The sequence below is a fragment of the Corapipo altera genome, unplaced genomic scaffold, assembly GCF_003945725.1.
Source record: "Corapipo altera isolate COAL_440 unplaced genomic scaffold, ASM394572v1 111, whole genome shotgun sequence".
Classification (NCBI taxonomy): Eukaryota; Metazoa; Chordata; class Aves; order Passeriformes; family Pipridae; genus Corapipo; species Corapipo altera.
Window position 1 is genome coordinate 756,026 of NW_020884973.1, and position 22,004 is coordinate 778,029.

Here is a 22,004-nt window from a genome sequence, read left to right on the forward strand (position 1 = left end):
TGTCTTTCCAGGGCTTGTAGCTCCGAGTATAAAATAACCCTGTGACTTTCAAATTTGTTGTGACAGATTTCCCCATGTGCTAATTCACATTAAAAACTGGTTTGCTCCCATCACACACTAGCCGAAAAGGAGTTCGCCCCCCGCTCTGCGCCGCGTGTCGTGAGGGAGCCCCTCGGTCCTTCGGCTCCTGGGGAGGCTCCGGCGGCCCGGCCCCGAGCGGGAACGACCCCGGCGGGGTTCGGCAGATCGGCCCGTCCCTCAGGGCGCCATCTCCGACCCCCATTTCCGACCCCCATCTCTGACCCCCATCTCCGACCCCCATCTCCGACCTCAATCTCTGACCCCCATCTCCGACCCCCCCCCCGTCCCTCACACCGCTCGCCCCTCAGGCCCCGCCCCCTCGGCGCCCCCCGCCGGCCGGGCCAACACCGCGCGCGCGACCCCCCTCCGCGCGTGCGCAGGGGCGGCGCGGGGAGGGGGCCGGGGGCGTGGCCGACCCGCGGATCTCGCGAGAGCTCGCGGGCTATATCAGCGCGGGGGCGGGGGTACGGCTTCCTTTAGTGCGTGTCTGCTCGCGCTGCTGCTGGTGTCTTCCGCCCGCCCGCCCGCCATGGAGGACAGCGCCATGGACATGGAGAGCATGGGGCCCCTGCGCCCGCAGACCTTTCTCTTCGGTAACGTGCCCCGCGCGCCCGGGCCCCGCCGCCCCCGCAGGCCCCGAGGCCGGGCAAGGCCCGCATGTGGCCGCGGCCTGTGCGGGCCGAGCGCGTCCCCTCACGGTGGGTGGGTGGGGCGGGAGGGTCCGGCCGGGCCGTTCCCGCGCGCGCCGCACGTGGTGCGGGGCCCGCACGTGGCGCGGCCCGTTCCGCTTTGTTCCCGCGTTGTTCCCGCTTTGTTCCCGCTTTGTTCCCGGTGCCTCCCGCCCGTTCCTAAGGACGCGGCGCGCCCGCGGAGCACATGGCAGCGCGGCGGGAGGCGGAGCACGTGGAGCGCGGCGGGGCCGAGCGCGGGGCCGCTCCACCGGGCCCTTGTGGAGGTGGCAGCGGCCCGGACAGCGCGGGGGACGCTGGGCGGGAGTGGTCTCACAGCGGATGGGCTGGAACGGGCCACGCGGGAGTTGCGTGCTCGGCACCAGGCCGCGGACTCGCCTGGGGTTTCCCCATCCCACGTGTTCCCCCGCCTGCGAGCCCAGAGTGCCGCTAATGCTCGGTGCAAGTTCTAGAAAAGCAACAAGGTTAAAATAAACGATTAGCAAATACTTGCTTATTAAATAAAACAGGAGGCTTATACTTAAATTGTCTTTTCGCAGGTTGTGAACTTAAAGCAGATAAGGAGTATCAGTTCAAAGTAGATGATGAAGAAAATGAGCACCAGTTGTCTCTGAGAACGGCAAGTATTGTTTAGTCTTAACCTTTCCATTTTTTATGTAGTGGTGTGCAGTGATGCAGGGGGTGAGGTTTTTTGTGTATCGTTTTTTCCCCCAAAACTTTATTCTTTTAGTGGTAAGTGTTTTTAGGCAAATCTGTTAAAAATAACCTCTTAATGGGAGTAAAGTATATCATGTCACTTTTAATATTTGCTGTATCGGAGAAAGTGCATCCAGTGGTGTTTCATTGTTTACAGCAAGCAGTATAAGGCTGGGAAAGGTTAAAAACCAATTCACAGTAAGTTAATCAGTATATAGTAAATATAATTAAATACCAAAATATGCACTCAGGCATCTCTAATACAATAGTGCAGGTGCTACAGGAGCACAGGGGCAAGGACAAATTTATAGGAATCATACATAGACACACTTTCTTAGACTTCATTAGTAACTTCAGTATGTTCCCAAACATAATTCCAGTTCTTTTTCTTGCCCAGAAGCAGATAATAAGTAAGTCTAAATGAGAGGAAGAAAGGTTTGTGTTTTGATTTACTGTCCTTGGTTTGCCCTCTGAGGAAGGCACATCTTCTGTTCAGATAATTCATCTCACAGGCTCCTTGCTGATCCTGGGAATGAGATCTGTACGTGGTTTCTTGGAAGTGTCCTTAGATCTTTGTGGTGCCACACAAGCCAGACACGGTATTTCAAGGCCTTTGTTCTGGGCTGACCATGATGGTTTTGGGTAGGAGAACATCAATGTGTCAGCTTCATGGAAAAGGAAGTAGAGTTGTAGCATTGCTATTGTTTATTGCTGTGTTTATTTGAATACAAAGATGTGTTTTGATGATGAAAGAAGAGAGTCTTATAATTGTGGACTAATTCCTGCAGCAGAATTGCTTCCTACAGGTGACTTGCATAATAATGCTCTCCAAATATAGTGTTATTTAAAACACTTCTGGTTGTGTGAGTCACGTGTCTTCAGTCCTTGTATATTATGAAAATTACAACCTGGACTTGACAATGAGTAATTTGTTCTTAGGTACAATTTCTTTTGGTGGAAGTATATAACAGTAAAGTATGTACAGGACAAGTCCATACACAAAGTTCTTGTACCTGAACGTTTGTCATGCAGATGGAGTTAGTCACTGAATGACATTTGACTTCTATGGCTTTACCCAAAGATCCTTTTTTTTTATTATTTTAATTACCTCTAACATCTCTTCTGATGTTCAGCACATGGAGGGGAATAAAGCAGGTTGGATCCACAGCACTACATTGTTAGGGTTGTGGAGGGGGGGAAGCTAAATCTGTCTTTTGAAAGGTAAGAGTTAATACAGGAGAAATGGGTGTTAAAATATCAAGTGGCAAACTGGAAATGTTTAAGAGACTTGGAAGGTCTTGGACATGGCTACAAACAGAAAATTCCTTGGTGAGCAGAGGAAGGGTTTGATAAAAGATAAGGTGTGGAGGTAGCAAATACCTGGTGACTGATCGTGCTCCTGGTACAAGGCTGGTGGCTCAAAACCCACGCCTGGAGTTGCACCTTGGAAGTGCCAGTGTTGTGGGGAAAGAGGGATATTGGCTTGGGATGGAGTGTGATGGAATCATTAGCAGTCAGAAATAAAGACTTCAGCATTAATTGATGCAGAACACTGATTGGAGTTAAAAGACTTTAAGATATTTAAGCAGATGCTCAGACTGCCCTGTTCTTGACTTTACAGGTTACTTTAGGTGCTGGAGCCAAAGACGAATTACACGTTGTAGAAGCAGAAGCACTGGACTATGAAGGCAACCCTACTAAAGTAGTGCTGGCATCCCTGAAAATGTCAGTGCAGCCTACGGTAAGTGTAGGAATGTGGGAAAATCTACTGGGAATTTGGTCTGGGGTGACAAAAAGTAGATAAAAATGGGCTTGGGTCAGCTGAATTTTAGTGAAAATTAACAGAGATAAGTGTGCTGAGACAAATGTCAGTTTTGATGTGTAGTAAATATGAAAGTACTTTTTGTACCTCATAGAGTTACTTTAGTCATCTGGAGGTAATACACTTGCTCAAATTATGCATTTTTTAAAAAGTGATACTAATTATGCATGTTATCCAGATGTATACAGATGTACATGCAGGCAGATGCATCTGTACCCTGTGTTGCTTTCTTTGAGTGTGGGATGAGAATAATTAGTTTTTCTGCATGTCCCAAGCTCTTAAGAGATTCTGAAGATGACTGCTGCTGTTTCTTGATTTAAGGACACTCTACTTGTCATTTCTGCCATCTGGAATGTAGTTTGATTCAGTGTTGGTGATGATGTACAAGTAGAAGTGCCCTATGCTATGGGCAGGTGGGATGGATAATGTTCAAATTGACATTGTTGCCAAGGGGAGTAAAATGAGTGTGGATTGGTCTGACTTAGGTGGATAGGATAAATTAAATATAGTAAACACTGTTGGTAGCTTATTGACCCTGATTTGACTCTTAACACTTCTGGAATATTCTGTCAGGTGGGAACTTGGAGTAACTGTGTTAGTCATGGAGTCTACAGAGTTCTTGTTTTCATTTGAGTGGACTGTCTGTTGACTATACTTTGCCCAGAAGATTTGACTAAATAAACCCACTTTTTCCTCCAGGTTTCGTTAGGGGGCTTTGAGATCACACCACCCGTGGTGCTGCGGTTGAAATGCGGTTCAGGGCCTGTTTATGTCAGCGGGCAGCACCTCGTGGGTACGTATGGCTGGGTACTGATGGGGCTTTGCACCTAGCAACCCCAGCAGAACTTACAGGGGTGTGTAACTGGTGTCTCAAGCGGTGCCTTTTCTGATACTGACCCCCTGAATCTTTGTCTCAGTCCCTGGAGGCATGAGGTGGCTGTAGGACAAAGCAGTTAATTGAAATGCTTGCATGCCTTTTCCTGCCACGTGCCTTGTATGGGCAAGGGGCATTTGTCAGCATTGCAATTGGAGTTCTAATTTCTGCCCTTGAAAGTGGGTGCTAGCATCCTACAGTAGGCCTTCTGTTCTCAGCTGAGTGTGAGAAGACTGCCCATGAAATAGTTCTGAGTTTGAACTAAACTAAGCCAGGGACTAGCCTTCTCCTTTGTAGGATTGTCTTTGAAACTCATCTTTCTCTAGAAGTTGTAAAATGTGTCTCCTGAGGAATGGAGAAAATGTTACTCTTAACTTTCTTTGGCCTCTTATCTGTGAGGGGTGTTAAAACTAGTGTGTATGAATGGTTGTTCACCTACCTTGGTTTCAGTGTAGTAGTACCTGCATGCAGTCAGCTGGAAAAGTTTCTGATCTTACTGGTTTGGTCACTAGTAGGAGCTTCCCATCAGTTCACCTCAGTAAGACCAAGCCTGTTCAGTGGTGGGTGATGCACTCTTCTCTTTGTTTCTTACTACTAGTGTTGCTTTACCCATTAGTAAATAAGGTGAGGTTTTTACATGCTGCCTTCACTTTTTCAGCATTAGAAGAAGAACCAGAATCAGATGAGGAAGAAGATGATGCAAAAATTGTGAACGCTTCAACGAAGAGACCAGCAAGTGGAGGAGGAGCTAAAACACCACAGGTACATGGACTTGCAGTCACCTTGTTAGAAGCATTTTCTTTTGGTTTGGTATTAATGCTACCTCTAGAAGTATGCACTTAGATGACTTGCTATGATTCACTTAATATGTGGGAAAGGATTATTTTGTACTTGCATCCTGACAAGTTACAGGAATGTATTTAAGTGCAGATAGTTCCCAAAGCTTTGTTGGAGGCACAGAATATAATGGCTACTTTTGTGGAAACTTTATCCACTGCAGTAAATACTCTGAATTCTCTCTGTGAACTGTGTGCAGATTCTGGTATAAACATCAGTGTACTGCAGGGGTTGAAATGCTGATTGAAGCTCTTTCCTGTAGATGAAAGGTTCATGTGCTCAGAGCATGCTGTAAATTTATCAATAGTTTTGGACTTGGCAGCTGTAACCTCCTGAGTTTTAGCTAAATTGATGGAAGATAGTATTGTAATTATGCTGTGAAATTTTTTGGATGACAGTTGCTCTTTATTGGTGTAAAATGGTATTAATGTTTAGCATACTTTTTTGTTTTTAAAGAAAAAACCAAAATTATCAGAAGATGAGGATGATGATGAAGATGAGGATGATGATGATGATGAGTATGTATTCTTGTTTTGATAATGTGTTTTGAAATACAGGGTCAACTTTCAGAATATGAATTGTATGGCATAACTGTGAGCAAGCTGTTTTTTATCTTGGCTAGGGAAAAAGCAGAATTGCCTTATTTATCTCCACAATGCAGTCTAAATTAGTGTTATTCAAATGTGTCATACTGGCTTATAAAACTTAGCTTCCTGTTACTTGTTAATTTGTAATAAAGCTAGAATTTCTTCATTAGTAGTAGTGGAAGTCCCTAAGATGCTTGCCTTCAGTATTAAGGCAGAAGGAAGTTCATTTAACTGCTTTAAAGGTAGTGCTTGCTCTGACACCTTGCCATGTGTGAAAACAAGGTATAAGGTAGAGCTGGGAAGATTACTTCCTTCATGAGGAAAACATTTTACTGGGAGGGAAGGGGAAGATTATTTCCTAATGTGAATCTTGAGTTTTGGTGAGTGACCTCCTTTCTAATTGTAGTGATGAGGATGACTTAGAGGATGATGAGGAAGAAATTAAACCACCAGTGAAGAAAGTAAGTGGCATATACATAGACACTGTGATACAACAGTAATTGGGCAGGTAGTCCCTTAAATCAGTGAGTTTAAGCACAGCTGTCTGGCATGTGCAAATGGGGGATGCATTTGATTTAGCTCAGCCTGTGTAAAGAAATTGTAATAGGACATAAGAATGTTTAAATATGAATGTGCATGCAATCCATGTTTTATTTCCTTGGCTGCAGAGGGGTGACTGGGGGCTTAACAGCACACACATGCAGTTGTCAGACTGGTAGGGGGCCTGTATGGCTGTTGGGCAGCAAATCCTGGTCACAGTGGATTGTGGTTTGCCCTTGTTAGTCCTGCAGGCTGTGGAAAGGACTAATTAGTCCTTCAAATACAGAAGTATATAAACGTGAGTGCAATTCTGTCAGCCCTCGAGGGCCATCTGGTGGTGGAACAAACACACAGCAGGGCAGCTGCAGAGGGACAAGGGGAGGCATTTTCTTTTTCTTAAACTTGTGTACTTAGGCTTGAAGTTTTGTGTTCATATGTACTGTTTGGAAACGAATATTTAGTGTTTTAATTCACTGTGTGCTGCTCTGTCCTAATGAATTTCCATAGGTGATAGTGCACAATGGTTTAAGGCCTGGTAAAGGCAATCTGAACTGCAGATTCCTGCCATCTAACCCATTCTAGTGTGGCTGAACAAAATGGTCCCTTGATTTACATAGGAGTATAAGACTCCCAATTCCTAAATGTGCATGTGGTATCATGTCCCATGCACATCTCAGATGATATTTCTGTATGGAATGCCAAACAAGAAATCATAGTTAATGCAATACCTGCCCCCCTGAAGACTGCATAGTAATATGTAAGGAAAGGTGTAATATATAAGGAGTATAAAGTGAGGATCTCACGTAGTTGTATAGTATCATAATAGAATGTATGTTATGTATTGTGCTGCACTAACAGGTTTTCGTTTGGGTTCCTGTAATATGCTTTCTTACTTAAATGATGGATGTTGACCATGTTTCCTGGATAGTGAGAATAGTTTTTTGAGGTTAAGTAGTACATGAATTTGTCACAAAATCTTGAGTATTATTTTAATGATCTTAGCATCTATGTGCAGTTCATTTGGCAAATGAACTTGTGTGCTTGCTTTACAGCCAGTCCGTGAGGTTTCGGGAAAAAATATGCAGAAAGCAAAGCAAAATGGAAAAGACTCTAAGCCGTCCACACCAGCATCTAAATCAAAAGTGAGTGAAAACAGATGAGTAAACCAAACGTTTATTCTAGTGTGGAAGCTAGTTTTCTTGCCTAATGGTGACTTCAAATAACATACTAGCCTTTAAGTTAGGTGTTTGAATCTTAATAGGAAGCATGTTGAGGATACTGTTCACTGCTTCATGTTCTCCTGTGAAACCCTTCAGTGGTCAATACATAACTACAACAGCCAAGGTTTGAAATCAGACATGCTGTCCCTTGGGAATATTGGTGATCCCTCAGTTTGAAATACAGAATCTCTTTGCTAGCACCTTGTACAAGAGAGTGGCTGCCACTGGAGTACATCCGGAGGCTGCTGCTGCTGAGTGGCTCTCACTGAACTGATCCATCTCAGAACGGGCAGTTTTCTTGTTCAGTGCTTTGTAATTGTGTCCTGCTTCCTTATGCAGCTTTTCCTTGCTGTGTGTATTCACACGTGGTGCCAGGGCCGTGTTCCCTGGAGAGCCAGTCACCCTCCACGTTGTTCACTTCTGCCCAAAATCATATCTCACAGCACCGGGAGCTGTTGGGAGTTTTGCTGTTGGTGTCTGCTGCGTGTAGGGGGAGAAGGCCAGGGGGTGGCTGGGCTCCTTCTCTCCCCCTCTGGGGTGGGGAGGGGAGCCCTGCGGCCCCCAACTCTGCCTAGGCCAGAGTTAGAGGCAGCATTTGGAGTGTGTGCTGTGAAAGAAGAGATTCATAGTCAGAGGGAGGAGGCCAGACCCTCTTCCCCCCCTGCAGCTGCGGGACACTTGGGACAGTGTATAACTGAACCGAGCTGCCTGTGGCCGGGGCTGGGGGGCTTCCCCCCCCACCACTGCATTGAGGCTGGTGGGGGGTGGATTTTAGAGGCTCAGCATTAAAGCAGAGCCAAGTGGACGGGCTGCTGACGAAACAACTCAGAGCCAGGGAAAGGAATCCCAGGCGAAATTGGAGACGGACCGAAGAGAGAGAGGCCTGGAAATTGGATTTTGGATTTCTAATGTGGCTCAAACTGCCACATTTTTTGGTGTTCATACAGAAACGAACATGGGCTGGATGGCAGGAGAGCATCTCAGAAGCAGTACAGATGTGCTTTTTAAAGCATGACCTAATCTGGCTGCAGATGTGGAGTAAACTCTGGATCACTGAATGTTTTGGCTACTTTTGGTTTCATTTCTGTTGAGAAAAAGAGCTGTAGAAGCACCTGCTCAGAAACATAGAATGTTAACTCCAAACTTGAATACTGTACTTTTTCTTGTTTCTGAGGAATGTGTTGGAAGCACAGATTTAGCTTTCATGACTTTTTGAAAACTTGTATGGAATATGTATGTGCTAGCTAGTTTTTCCATTCCATATAAAATCCACAGTAGGTTCTAATATATGCTTCTTTTATAAATCTTGGTCTTATACACTAAGTAGCTTTATGTGCAGGTTGCTAATAAAATTAATAATTTTCAGACTCCAGATTCCAAGAAGGATAAAACTCTAACTCCAAAAACACCGAAAGTCCCTCTGTCATTAGAGGAGATTAAAGCGAAAATGCAAGCGTCTGTAGATAAGGTGAGTTTTTTGAAACTTGAAGTTTCTGTTCTATGCTTCCACAGATCAGAAAAATTGGATGTTTTTAAGAAATGGTTATATGTCACTGATGGCTGTTATCAGAGGGTGTTGATGTTTAAGCTCAGAGAAACAAATACACATTTGGGACAAAAAGAAGCCTCTGTACTCAGGAGAAACAAAACCACTTTGTTTCTGGATGCCTCTCGTGGTGCTGATTAGTAATTTGGTATTTCTTAGTGAACTGTCTCAGTTAAAATTTGAAAAAAACTAGAACAAACCTTCAATGACCTTTATTCTATATGTGTACTAGTGTATACATTTTAGGTTACTAGAGTAAAGCAGAGTGAGTTCTTCGCGTGCTCAGAACGGCTTGGTCTTGAAGCAATACCCACCTTAGCTTTCTAGATGCCTGCAAGCCTCAGAACTTTCAGAAGAGGGAGACAGGTGCTTGTCATCTGAGATAATGTCATGGAAGACCTGAAAGTGTTTGCTTTCTGAAGGGATATGAGATTAATTGGGTCAACCTCAATAGTTGTTTCACCTTTTTGAAGGCAGCAGGGCAGTCACTCAGCTTTTGGTTGTTACCAGCTTTGACTAGGACTTCATAGTTACACATATGAGTATTTTTCTTAGCTGCTATTTAAGTCTAAAAGGGAAACTGAGTTACAGGCTGGTTGGGTAAAAGCGTAGCAAGTAATAGCAATTCTTCTTCCCCTTAGCCAAGTTGAAAAGTGATTTGATTTAGCTCAGTCTGTATAAAGAAGTTGTAATAGGACATAAGAATATTTAAATCTGTGCATGCAATCCATGTTTTATTTCCTTGGCTGCAGAGGTTGTACCAGCTGGAGGTGTATTCTGAGTACACCTGTATTCTGGTTTTGCTTTGCTGGCAAGAAGTGTGCTTAGAAATCATATGCTCACTTGTGACTGAACCAGATTCTTCATTGGAGACTTACTTTTGGCTGATAATGGTGCTATGAAGAATTCTGTTGGGTTTTTTATTTAAGATTGATAAACTTCTTGACCCCTTACAGTGGCAAACAAAGTCACCTAAAGAATTAGGATTATCTTCTGCTTAGATCATTAGTGTTTTGAGCCTGCTTTGTCCCAGGAATGCAAAACAAGGCTAAAAGTGTTCTGATTCAGAGTGGGTGCAGAGAGAGCAGTGACAGGTTGTGCTGAGGGTGGGAATGCATGGCCCTGAATTGTGATCTGACAGGGGTGGGTGGTACCATCCCAGTGGGTCACACTAACCTGGACACTGGGGTGGTGTTCTGTGACAGAGGAACCATGCTCAGAGGTGTTTCTGCAGCTGAGCTGGTCCCAGGAGACGTGTCGCTGTGGAGGGGAGCAGAGCAGAGGACTGGCAAAAGGAGCTTAAAAATACACTATTGCTGAAGAGTGTTTTTGCTGGGAAATGCTGTGTACGGTGCTACTGTAGCAGGCAGATTAATGTTTTCCAAGATGGTGCTAGAGCATCCCTGAATAAGGCAGGGGGTGTGTGCATTCCCAGGTTCCACAGCACTTCAGCTGGCAGCCAGCAAGTTAACAGCTTTATCTGACTGCAAACAGGGTTATTTGAAGTGGTGACTGCTTGCTGTTAAGCTCTGGAGCCCGAGCAAGAGTCTTGGACAGCAGTTCTAGTGCATAACCACTCACTCCTGTGAGAAATGCCCTGGATATTGTAGAGAAGAAAATTTTAAAACGGTTTAAAGCAGATTGGTGTGGGAAGTTGCAAGGTGAGCTCAGTAAAATTCCACATGTGTTGCAAAGGGTTTCAGCTACATAGGTTATTTATTGGAATCATTAAATGACCTGCATACACTAAAGTTTACCTTTTTTTCAAAATAGGGTACTATCCTGCCTAAGCTGGAACCCAAATTTGCCAACTACGTTAAGAATTGCTTCAGGACGGAGGACCAGAAGGTAACTGAATTTATTGGAGCTTGATAAAGTCCAAAAACTTTTATAACCTGACTTAAGGATTCTTTTCCACTTCTTAATCTTTGCAAGCTTTGGACTGTTTCAAAGGGTTACAAACCACAAACAATACTTCAAATTACATAAATGGGAATGGTTTTTAAGAGTTTAGTTGGCTAAGATAGGAAAGCTAATATTTTATTACATTTTTCCAGCTTTTATATGATTGGTAAATTATCTCTTGCATACTAAACCCACAGAATTTTCCTTTTGGCACTATATTGGCTAAGGAAATGAGCTGTGGTTTTCCTTGCTGCTGAATTTGGCCACCTAGGCCAGTCTGCTGTTCAGCCCTTGGTTGGGGAGGGTGTCTGGGAGGAGGGAGCTGTTTTGTGATGGAGATTGTGGCATTCTTGCTACGTTTTGTCCCAGAATGAACTGAGCTCTTGAAAGAGGGCAAGCTAGACAAGTGGTATCAGGAAGCAAGTTTCTGAATTAGTTATTACCTAACATAGACTGGGTTAAAATGTGTCTTAGATTTCCCTATCAGAATTCCTGTAAGTTAACTTTTCCCAGTGACAGAATTCCTTATGCTTTCCTGATTCCCCTGGTGGTTCAGAGTAAACTTGTCTGATGGACAAATTGATAGATTCTTGAAAGAATGTTGAAAAGAAGTTCTTCTCAGCTGCTGGAGCTGCTCTGACATTAGCCAGGGTAGGCAGAGTTCCACCAATATTTGCCTGGCTGGTCCTCTCACTCACCTTCACTGAATTCTTACTATTGTGACTTAGTGTGAATAACAGTCTTCTAGCAGAAGGACCTATGTCATGCTTTCAACTTGATTTTCTCTGAAAGAAATGCATTTTTTGTTATAAAATTTAACATCAATATTTTATGGAATAAGTGGATAGTAAACTGAAAATAAGTTGAATAATGGATTCCAATTTCTAACTTTTTGTGTACACTTCCAGGTCATTCAAGCTCTCTGGCAATGGAGACAGACTCTGTAAGAAAAGAAAACAGTTTAAACAGTTCATTAAAATCTGCAGTCTTACTTCTGTAACCATTATTTGGCTGTTCTTTTTACAAATGCTGAAAGAGCTTTCCCTCCTGTGTCTGATAAATGTCATCCAGATTACCTTGCCAAGAATGTGTTGTCCAAAATGCCTGTTTAGTTTTTAAAGACGGGACTCCACCCTCAGCTTCATTTTAAGTATGTATGGAATGTTTTGATAAGGCATGGTGGTGGTGGTGGTCAGACAAATGGAAATGGTGGGGAGACTAAATGTATGTGGAAAAAGAATAAAATTTAGTATTTTAATAAAGTACTATTGTTTCTTTTTTATGGATTGGGGGTAGCTTGCATATTGAACTCAGAGATGAGGCTTTAAAGTTCTCCTAGGAATTTACCTTTAAGTATTTTAGCTACTTTTCTCCATCAAGTGCACATCAGCTAGTCTCATTTGTGTTAACTTTCAAAACAACTGCACTCCAGTTCCGTGAGCTTTGCAGCTGCTGAACAGCTGATTGGTGAGAAGACTGAGTGGTAAGCGGGGCTTTATTCCTGTCTGAAAGTGACCACTAATTATGTAATTGCCTAAACCAGCCCTTCCTGCCTCGATTTCTGATCTGCTTCATTGGCTTTGGTTTATGGTTTCTCTCTAACTACCGGGTTTGTAGGGTTGTGACTCCCTTTGTAAAATGCAATAGTTTAGATTTGGGAATTGCTGGCTGTGCTGTTCCTCTGAGGAGCTGCAGTCTCTGAGGTTGCCTCTCATAATGACTCCTGTGAGGGTTTTCTGGAGATGGGAATTAGCTTGAATGCTGTAGGGTGTGCCTGGAGAGCTCACTGAGCGGTGCCAGTGGATAAATTCCTGGGAATGCTGAGGAACTAATCAACAAATGCAAAAGCTTAGATGGGCAGTGAGACGGGGCTATTGTGATTATTGCTTACACATGACACTAAGAAGCAGAGTTAAAATTTTGGACTGCTCTTGGTTGTCACATAGGGTGTAAGGGCTTTCAGGTGAAGGAAGGAAAGCATGGATGCCATGCCTGGCACTGAGCTCTTCCTCAAGGCTCCTGCCCAACTGCTGTATCACTTCAAATGCTTGACTGTTAGATCTGTGTATAGTAACTGAGTATAGTGTGGAGACTGAAAGAAGACTTAGCAAGAAAACATTTAAGCAGTTGTATGGTAACCATTAAAGTTGACTTTAATCCATGCTACGTTTGAGAATTAATGCAGCTGATTTCTGTTCTTCACAGCAGCAAACCCCTTATTTGAGAACAGAAGGGCATTAAAACAGGCCATATTGGCTTTAAGTTTTCCTCACTTAAAGAACTTGAACCACTGAGTTCTGTAGGAGTTGCCTTCCCAAAACACGGTAAACTCTTGTTGGGTTGTGCTCATTGGGCATGGGGTCTCTTTTTTACTGAGTTTTTTTACAAGTTTAAGTAGAATGTACAATTTGGTTTGTAAAATTGCCACTGGAAATATGTTTTTTTAAAGTTTGCTATTGTAAAACCCTTAGTTCCTATGGTTGAGATTCTGGGTGTGATAGGAAGCAGTGCAGGTCTCCAGGAGCAAATAGTTCTTTTTGGAAAAACAAAGCCAAACAAAGTGCATGGTAGAGAAGTGAAACAGTGCAAGTCTAGTGTCAAAGATTAATTTAAGCTTGAGTATTAATTGCAACATGTGAAATGGCAGAATATAAGGGTTTGAAATGCCTGTTTCGGTGGAGTCATGTCAATAGATGATGTCATATGCATAACTGAGAGCAAATTTCCCTGGTGAAATGGAGCTGATGGCACAGACAGGCTTATTTAAGCAAAACTACTCTCAATTTTGGCTAAAACAAGTGAAAATCCTACAGTAATTTCAGCAAGAGGCTATCCAACCAATAAAATATTCTGATAATTAAACTTTTAAGAAAAGCCAGGGTGTTGTCTGTAGGTGACTGACCAAAGCAGCTCTGGGCTGCAGCCACAACCATTTCAGGGGGGAGATTAAGCCTGTATGGACAGCTCTAAAGGAAAACTTCCTTCTGTGCTGTTGCCAGGGTACAATGTCAGTAAAACCTGTGTCAGGCTGCTGTTGCGCATCGTGAGATGTCTGAGGCACCTCATGGCGTAATGATAACTTTATCTGGCCCTGGTTATCTTGAGGTCAGGCTCAGAGCTGCAGTTGTGAGGAGTGGGGGCAGTGTCTGGGGCTGTGTGCCCTGTCCCTGCCCTGTTCTGCCAGGCTCCACAAACACTTTGCTCTGTTTGGGACTGGCCATACAATGACTGGATGCAGCCATATCCTCTGGGATATTCTCACAACAGCTGCCAGTTCTTTCACTTCTTTGAACAGAGCCTCAAAGGTCAGTTTGGAAAAAAAACTGATGTGATAATACCTGTTGAAGAGAAGAGACAATACCAGATGTGGGTTGTTGAAGTACTGTGTTCTTGACTTTCTGCAGAGTTAAAATGTGTTTTTGCCATGGTAATGATGGCAACAAAGCTGTAATGTTTTGATAGCTGTGTCAAGGGTAATGTGGGTGATTCTGGTCCCATGGCTTATCTGGGAGCATGGAAGTTCATAGGCAAATGCTTTCTCACTCCATGATGGGTGAAAACTTGACTTCCTTTACAGGACAGTTAAAACCTCTCTAGGTGGCTGTCCCTTCACTTCTGCTTTCTACACGAATTTCCCCCACTGCTGCCTTTCCTGTTGCAGAACTTGTCTGTCCTGGCTTTTTCCATGTTTTGTTTCCTTCTATAAGCGTTTTGTTCCTTACGATGAACAGGTAGTTGGTGTCCCTCTGCACGGGACAAAGGCTCAGCTGAGCCATGAGTGGGGACCACGCAGGGAGGGCAGCAGCACTGTCCTCTGCTCATCAAGTGTTGGCTGCAGGTACAGCAGCTCCATGTGGATGTACTTTGTCTCTGAGTCTCGGGTGTTTCTTGGCATCTCATTGCAGAAGAGGTGATAATAGAAGGATACTGTCCTGGCAGGAGCTCTTGGTCTGTGCCTTATTCCTTGGGGTGTTCAAGAGAAGTGCTTGTGGCCATCTCAGGTCTGTCCTGGGGTTCTGTTTGCTCCTTTGGCTTCAGCTCTCCTGCCAAAATCATGTCCCGGACCCCAAGTGCTGTGGTGAGTGCAAGGCTCTTATTTTGCTTGTGCTCAGCAATTGTTGCAGCCTTTGGAGAGGAGCAATTGGAGCATGGCTGGCAGGAGGGTGGGAGTGTGTGTGGGCTGAGGTAATGGAAAACAGGGCCAGGATGGGTGGCGGTTCTGGGCTTCTTGCCACCCAGACGGTCCCTCAGGGACTAAGTTCATGCTGGAACATGCTCTCTGTCCTCTAGTAATCTTACCCAGATACCCCAAGCTATGTCCTGTCTCCTTCCCATGTGCCATTACTGACTAGCAGCCAAACTCTTCCCTACGTTTCCTTCCGTCTTTCTTTGTGGAACAAGCACCTAGATCCTTATTCCCCCTGCTGTTTTCCCGAAGGGGAGTTCAAGATTGGATCTTGCTTAGAAAATGGCAGAAAAAGTGCAAATAAATGGTGTGGTTTGGAGCTGCACATTGGACGGAGCTGTTATTCCCTACCCTTGGCTAGTGGGCAGTAGGTTCTGGCAAGCAGCAGCAAGTGCAATCGGTTGTGTTGAGTGAGGGTTGGAGGTTTTGTGATCTGGTATTTATTAAGGGTTGCTTTGTCTGAGTCCTGGCTCTCAGTGTGAACAAGAAGAGCTGAGCTTGCATGATGGGGTGCAGGAGAAGTGGTACAGGACTTCCAGGTGTACCTGAAGGGGCCTGACTTGTCCTCCCGTTTGCAGACAGTAGGGAGAATCCCCTGCTGGCCACTTGCTGGTTATCTACATTTATGTTTTTGGGAGCAATTCTCTGTGTTGGGTCAGCTTTTCAGGGTCTGGCCCTTGGGTTGTCTTATGTAAATGGATTTTAAGCAGTGCCTAATTGGGACCAATAAATCAGTCACATATATTGCGTTACTTAGGATGTGTGACATGGGGACCACATGTGTGGCCTGTGCCCAGTTTATGAAGATAACTTATGCTCCTTTCTTTCTTCTCTCCTTCCAACACTTGTGTCATCTCTCCCTAACCAAGCCACAGGAGCCTTTATAGGAAAAGGATGCTGGGAGAAAACAACAAGAAAGGGCAATGAATTAAAAAAAAAAAGGTGACTGAGGGTCAAAAGTGAAAATGGGAAAAGTGAAGGCTCTCAGGGGAGGCTCAGCAGGGGACCTCTGACCATTCCTGCCACTTGCAGAGCTGACCATGGCAGCAGCCAAGGGGCACCAACACCACTGTACTTGGAACGGCAAGTGGCAAAAGGAGAGAACAGAACTAGGCCACTCAAGAGAATTGATGCTCCTGATTCATCTCAGTGTTCAGTTTATGCTGGTACTAGAAACAATCTTTTGTTTCCACTGAAGGCAGTTTTGTTAGAAAGGTCCCACAGTCTTACTCATCTAATTGCCAGGGTCTGAAGCCTGCTGAGCTCCATCCAATTCTGTTTACTTGCTGTATTTAAGAGAAAATAGTTTCTCTTGACTATTTTCAAATTAAGCCTGAGGTTTTACATTGCTTTAGGGTTATTTTAGTGAGTAATAACTACAGGGAGAGTTGAAGGTATATTGTCAAGGTATTTGGCATTTCACCACTGTAGCCACCTTTATCCATGCCTGGTTTGTGTAACTTTTTCCAATACTCTTTATGTTTGTCGCAAAGTTTGGAATTTTGTCATTTTCCCAGGAATGTCCTTGGTGAGAGGCTTCTAATGACCCATATCATGCTATATGGAGGCAGAGTAAGTATTATCTCAGCATTGCTGTGAGTTCCCAAAGTACCTGCTGCCTTAGCTGTTTTCTGTATGTAAATGTGTGTGTGAGGACGCCAAGAACGGGGACAATTATGGCTAATAAGTAAAGCTTTCAATTTAGTACTAAGGCCATTTCTGATGTTTGGGACATTCTTACCTGCCCCTTAACTCTTTTTCCCGTACTTTCAAGCCTTTCCTTCAAATTTTCTACATGGAAGTAGCTATAGTCAGTTAAAATCTAAGGGCAATAACATGTCACGGGACCACTACAGCGGAGGGAACCCAGCCAGCCCTTGTGATCTCCAGAGACCACAGGAGGACAGGGAAATTGGGGATCTTGGCTTTTAGGGTCTCAAACTAGGAGAGGTGCTTCTACTTATTCCCTTTAGCTTTTTGTTTCTGAATAGTCCCTTCCAACTCATTCCCAATTCTACATCTTGTCACAGCTGCCTCCTTGCTAACTTAGTCCTTCACTGCTTCTCAGATTTCTGTCTTCTGATCCTTATCAGTTCTTCCTCTAGTCTTCTCTACCCACTGCTGTTGGGGCAGCACAGACTTTCCCTGGTCTCCAGAAAAAGCTTGAACAACATTGCAAACACAGTGCTCCTGCATGAGTCTGTCCCCTTTCTAGGTTGCTTGGCAAAGTGTCTCTGAGAGTCCCTCTGTGCCTGGTGCCCTCATTTTGGTTGTGGTGAAGAACCTTGATGATCAAAGTCCTGCTGCTGTACCTCCAAATGGATGGAGCTTTGCTTGTAGGGCTGTGAGATGCTTGTGTGTGCCCCAGGAGAATGGGACTGACAGAGATGTCTCTTGACTGACCCAGGGCATTGATTTTCCAGAAGAATGCCATGTTCTGCTGTATTTTTATGTAAATCCACCCCTATTATATTTTTTGAATTCCTGCTCTGAAGGAGGTGTGGCCCTACAGCTTCCCTTCAGGAGAATTAGTAGAAACATGAGTTTTCCAGTATTGTTTTCAGAAACTGTCCTGTGTCCATCTCATGGCCCACCTTGAGTTGTTCAATGGTCACTCAGTCACTTGTGCTGTCTCTGAGGGCGGCGACACAGGGCATTGAGAGTCCACGGTGTCACCAGTTCTGTGCCTGCAGCTGTGTGCATCAACCCTGACCTGCCCCACAGTGGCACATGCCAGCTGGGGGGACATGCCCTGAGATAGCATCTGGGGCAGGGGGCAAGAGCCCACAGTGGTGGTGTGGGAAGGGAACAGTCATCCCACAGACAGGGGTTGAGATGGTGACTTGCTGGAGACAGCTTAATTCAGGAGACTTCAGTCAAAGAAGTTTATGTTTAAGAGCTGTTGAGCTGAAAAGCTCCAAGTTAAGGAAATACTAAGTTTTGAAGCTTAACAGCTTGTGATTTTTTTCCTTTTTTTTTTTTTTTAAGGGAAAAATGAAACCATAGAGGAATATAAATCCGAGGAACCAAGCCTTTGGATTTAATACAGTGCAAAGGCTGGAAAGTGGAATTTCCTACTGGTTCGTGTAGGGGTGTCTGCTGAGGTTGGCTTGTTCTTGCCTCCCTTCAGAAGCTTTCAAGCAGCTGCCACATGCTTCAGAGGGGAGCTGCAATACTCCTGGGTGCTGGGATCAAGGAAAGCCCATGGGAGGACAAAAGCAGGACACAAGGCAGGGGTGGCTGGGCTGGGGGACACAGGGTGGGGGCATGTGCTACCTGACGGGCCCTGGGCACTGGAGGGGGGCTACCCAGGAGAACAGCATATTGAACTAATCCACTGGTCTCTCCTTAGCTTGAGATGTCCATCACTGTCAGTGGTTTCATTTGCCTCATTGCTCTGCTAATAAAGCACTGAGATTTGTTTAATGAGTATGATGGAGCTTTCAGAGGAATCTGAGGTGACAGTCCCCAAATCCCATGGAAATTCAAGAGGTGTTCCAGTAGGGGAAAACTTTGGCAAACTCTGAAACCCTGCCTGCTGAATAAGAGGCTGTGTTGGGTTTATCTTCTTTTACAAAGTAATGATACAGATCAAAGTAAGAGTTGCAGCGTGGTGGGTTCTCCCTTTGCAAGGGGCCATGAGACACCCATGTGGTCTAGAACTGGAAGGGATGCTGTGGTTGCCTCTGTTCCCAAGAAGTCCAGAAAAGGCCGTTACCTGCAGAAGCTATTGGGAGCATTCCTGCTCTCTCTGGAGTTGGGATGGCCTTTCTGCAGCACCAGGCTTGTTGCTAGTGGCTTTTGGGATTTCCTGGCCACCTCTCTTCTTCCAGGATTAGGTGCTCTGCCTTGTCCGAGCTCCCTCCCCTCCAGTCCACAGAACACTGCCCCAGTTTGCTGTCCCTCTTATTAAAGCTGCAGAATGAAGCTGCCATGCTTGATATCCTATTATTTGTATTTCTTATATTATTCCATTATTCTATTGTTTTATGCTTGTTTATATTTGCCTGCGTTAAGTGCCTTTTCAGCCTGTGTTCTCCAAGGTAGGAGTTCCTGGTGGCCAAAAGAAGCCTACCCTGGTCACACCATGGAAAACTCCAGCAGAGCTGGGCTGATACATCTGTGTGAGCTCTCACTCACCATTGAGGTACTTCAGATCATTCCTCACAGGTAGTCTCTGCTTAATTCTGGGTCATGGCTGTGTTGCCTTTATCCAGCCTCCAGACTGGATAAACTTCCCCTCCTTCCAGCTGGGCTTTCCAGCAGCGATTAAATAGCAAATATTTCTTGCTGAAACAATGGGGTCGTGCCACACCTGCGCCTCAACAGTGCCAGTCTCCAGGCCCCAACCCACCCAGGTGCTGGGTTACTGCAGGGGATTGATACTTGTATTTGCAGGATTGAAGTCTCTGACTCCTGGTGCCATCCCCCCTGGCTGGTGTGGTGTGGTGCAGTTCACGTGTTTCAACTTGGTCTCGGATTTGTGGGGTTTATAAAACAGCTCAATGGTCACAAGCTAAAAATTGTGAGCATAGGGCACCCAGCAACAAACACACTGGTGTGGCTTCTTTTTTCAGTCTAGTGAAGGAAAGCTGCTATGCATGTTCTGATAGTGTTTCAAATGCTTGGTGTGGGAGTTCAGCATTTCTGCCTTCACTGTATTTACACCTTTGTTCAGTTAGTTCCTTACATCTCCATGTCCTTTCAAAGTTCAGGGAAGCAGTGTAGTGAATGCAGACACACCTTGGGTCTGTGCTATCTCCCAGGCTCTTCATCTGTCTCAGGGCTTGGTGAAATCTGTGTGTAAAAGCTGACAACGAATGGTTTGGTTTGCTTCTGTTCCTCCATAGTTTATTTATATCCAGGAGAAAAACTTCAGAATGCTAAAACCTAACTTCCATCTGGAGTTAACTGGTAAGTGGGCCTTCCCTCTGCCTCTTGGCATGCAGGGAAATCTCTGAGCTTCAGGGGCTGAGCACCAGCAGCTTTCCAGCCTCGCAGCTTCAGTTTGATGGCCCACAGGTCCTTCACCAGGGACCAACCAAGGCAGCACCACTACAAAATTTCCGAACACCAAAGGGCTCTGTCTCAGGGAATGCATTTGAATCTACAAAACGTGGGTTGGTTTGTTTTGTACCACCTTCTCTGTTCTCCCATATGTGAGTATCCATGTGTGAGTGGCCACACTGCCACCCACCACGCTGATGACTTACAAAAGGTTTGGAGACTTTTCATGGGAATTTCATTTACATGAGAGTCCAGAGGAAGCCATGGAGATGCTTTGAGGGCTGGAGCACCTCTGCTATGGAGACAGGCTGGGAGAGCTGGGGGTTGTTCAACCTGGAGAAGAGAAGGCTTCAGGGAGACCTGAGAGCCCCTTCTAGTGCCTAAAGGAGCTCCTAAAGAGCTGGAGAGGGACTTGGGACAAGGGGGAATGGCTTCCCACTGCCAGAGGGCAGGGTTAGATGGGATATTGGGAAAGAATTCTTCCCTGTGAGGGTGGCGAGGCCTTGGCACAGGTTGCCCACAGAAGCTGTGGCTGCCCCTGGATCCCTGGAAGTGTCCAAGGCCAGGTTGGACGGGGCTTGGAGCAACCTGGGCTAGTGGAAGGTGTCCCTGCCCATGGCAGGGGGGTGGAATGAGATGATCTTGAAGGTCCCTTCCATTCCAAACTGTTCTGTGTTTTTACATATTATATATGGTTCTGTGCTTTGTACTTCCAGTGCCTCAAATCAGGGCTTTAGCCCGAGGCTTTGTGATGGCTGAATCCAAATCCTGACTGTTATTCACCATGTTCTGCAAGACTGTGGCTGAATGTGATGATGCTGAGGCTGAAGTTCTGTCCTCCTGGGCATCAGTTCAGGGTTGTTTTGAGGTGGCTCTTCTGTCAAATGATGGTAACTGCAAAGCATCCCCTCTCTCCCTGTCTGTCCAGACTATGTGGCAGAAGTGTTTCTTACCTTGGGAAGGAATTGCCTTTTTGTGTGTAAACTGGAGAAAAACAGAACATGCGCCCCAGCCAGTCTAAAAGTTGTCTTTGCTTTTACCTGGAGTTTCAATTGCAGAAACTCTCTTCCATCTGATATTCAGTAAGGACTTTTTATTGAAACAGCACAAGGCTGGGGATGCAGATGACAGGAGCAAATAGCACACAGGTTTGCTCACCAGTGGCAGGGCTTGGATGTAGAGCTGGACTTGGTCTTTATAAAACATCAGACCAGGTTTTTTCATTTTAATTTAAGTCTTGGTACTCCAGATGCAGCGGGGCCAGATCCTGTGCTGGCCTTTCCTGCTGGCTTCTCATTCACATTCCAAAGGGGTCTCCAGGGGGTGGGAAGGTTTCCCACTCAAGCATACTCTTAAGTCCTTGGCTCCATTGAAAGAGCTTCGTGCTCTGTGAAATGCCCACTCCTCGTGTGATATGGACCACTGGAGCAGGGCAAGGGAAGCTCATTTCACCAGGGGCACCTTCACTGCCCTGCGAGTGAAAGGTCATGCTGCTCAGACTTCAATTTGAGCTGCTGCAGAGCGGCCACTAATCCAATAAGCCACTGAGGCACTGTAGGATACAGCCTTAATTCAGGCATTTGCATGGGTGAGTGGGAGGCAGCAACCCTGAGAGCTCCCAGGGACACCCTGCACTGCACAGACCAACCTGGTCTGTGTCTTGCTTAATAAAGTGTTGAGAAGATCAAGCTCTCAGGAACCTGCTGCACCAGCCTTCACACATGGAATGTGCTGTGTGAAAAATAAACAGCTTTAAAGGTTTTACAGTGGGCATCGACTGTTCTGGCTCGATTTGTGTTGGGAATCAGATCACATGGCAGCCTTCAGCAGTGGAGCAACAGGTCTGTCTGTGGAGCTTTGAATATTTCATATATATATATATGTACACACACATTCATAACAACATGCAGCTAAATTATATTTCTGTTTTTTTCAGAGATACATACGAGCTGCCTCATCTCTATTCTGTGCCCATCTGTGTTCTTCAAGGCTGGTAGCCTGAGATTCACCCAAT

General features: G+C 45.2%; 1 protein-coding gene across 1 annotated transcript; it reads left to right on the plus strand.

Moving 5' to 3' along the window:
- Positions 1–514: 514 nt before the first annotated feature.
- NPM1 (nucleophosmin 1) lies at positions 515–12,062 on the plus strand. The gene is made up of 11 exons (XM_027665240.1): positions 515–674; positions 1,310–1,389; positions 3,088–3,207; positions 3,988–4,081; positions 4,821–4,924; positions 5,456–5,517; positions 5,993–6,047; positions 7,179–7,268; positions 8,713–8,814; positions 10,666–10,740; positions 11,706–12,062. Exons 1-11 carry the CDS (start codon positions 611–613, stop codon positions 11,742–11,744), a joined length of 885 nt encoding a protein of 294 aa, XP_027521041.1. The 5' UTR covers positions 515–610; the 3' UTR covers positions 11,745–12,062.
- The last annotated feature ends 9,942 nt before the right edge of the window (positions 12,063–22,004 follow it).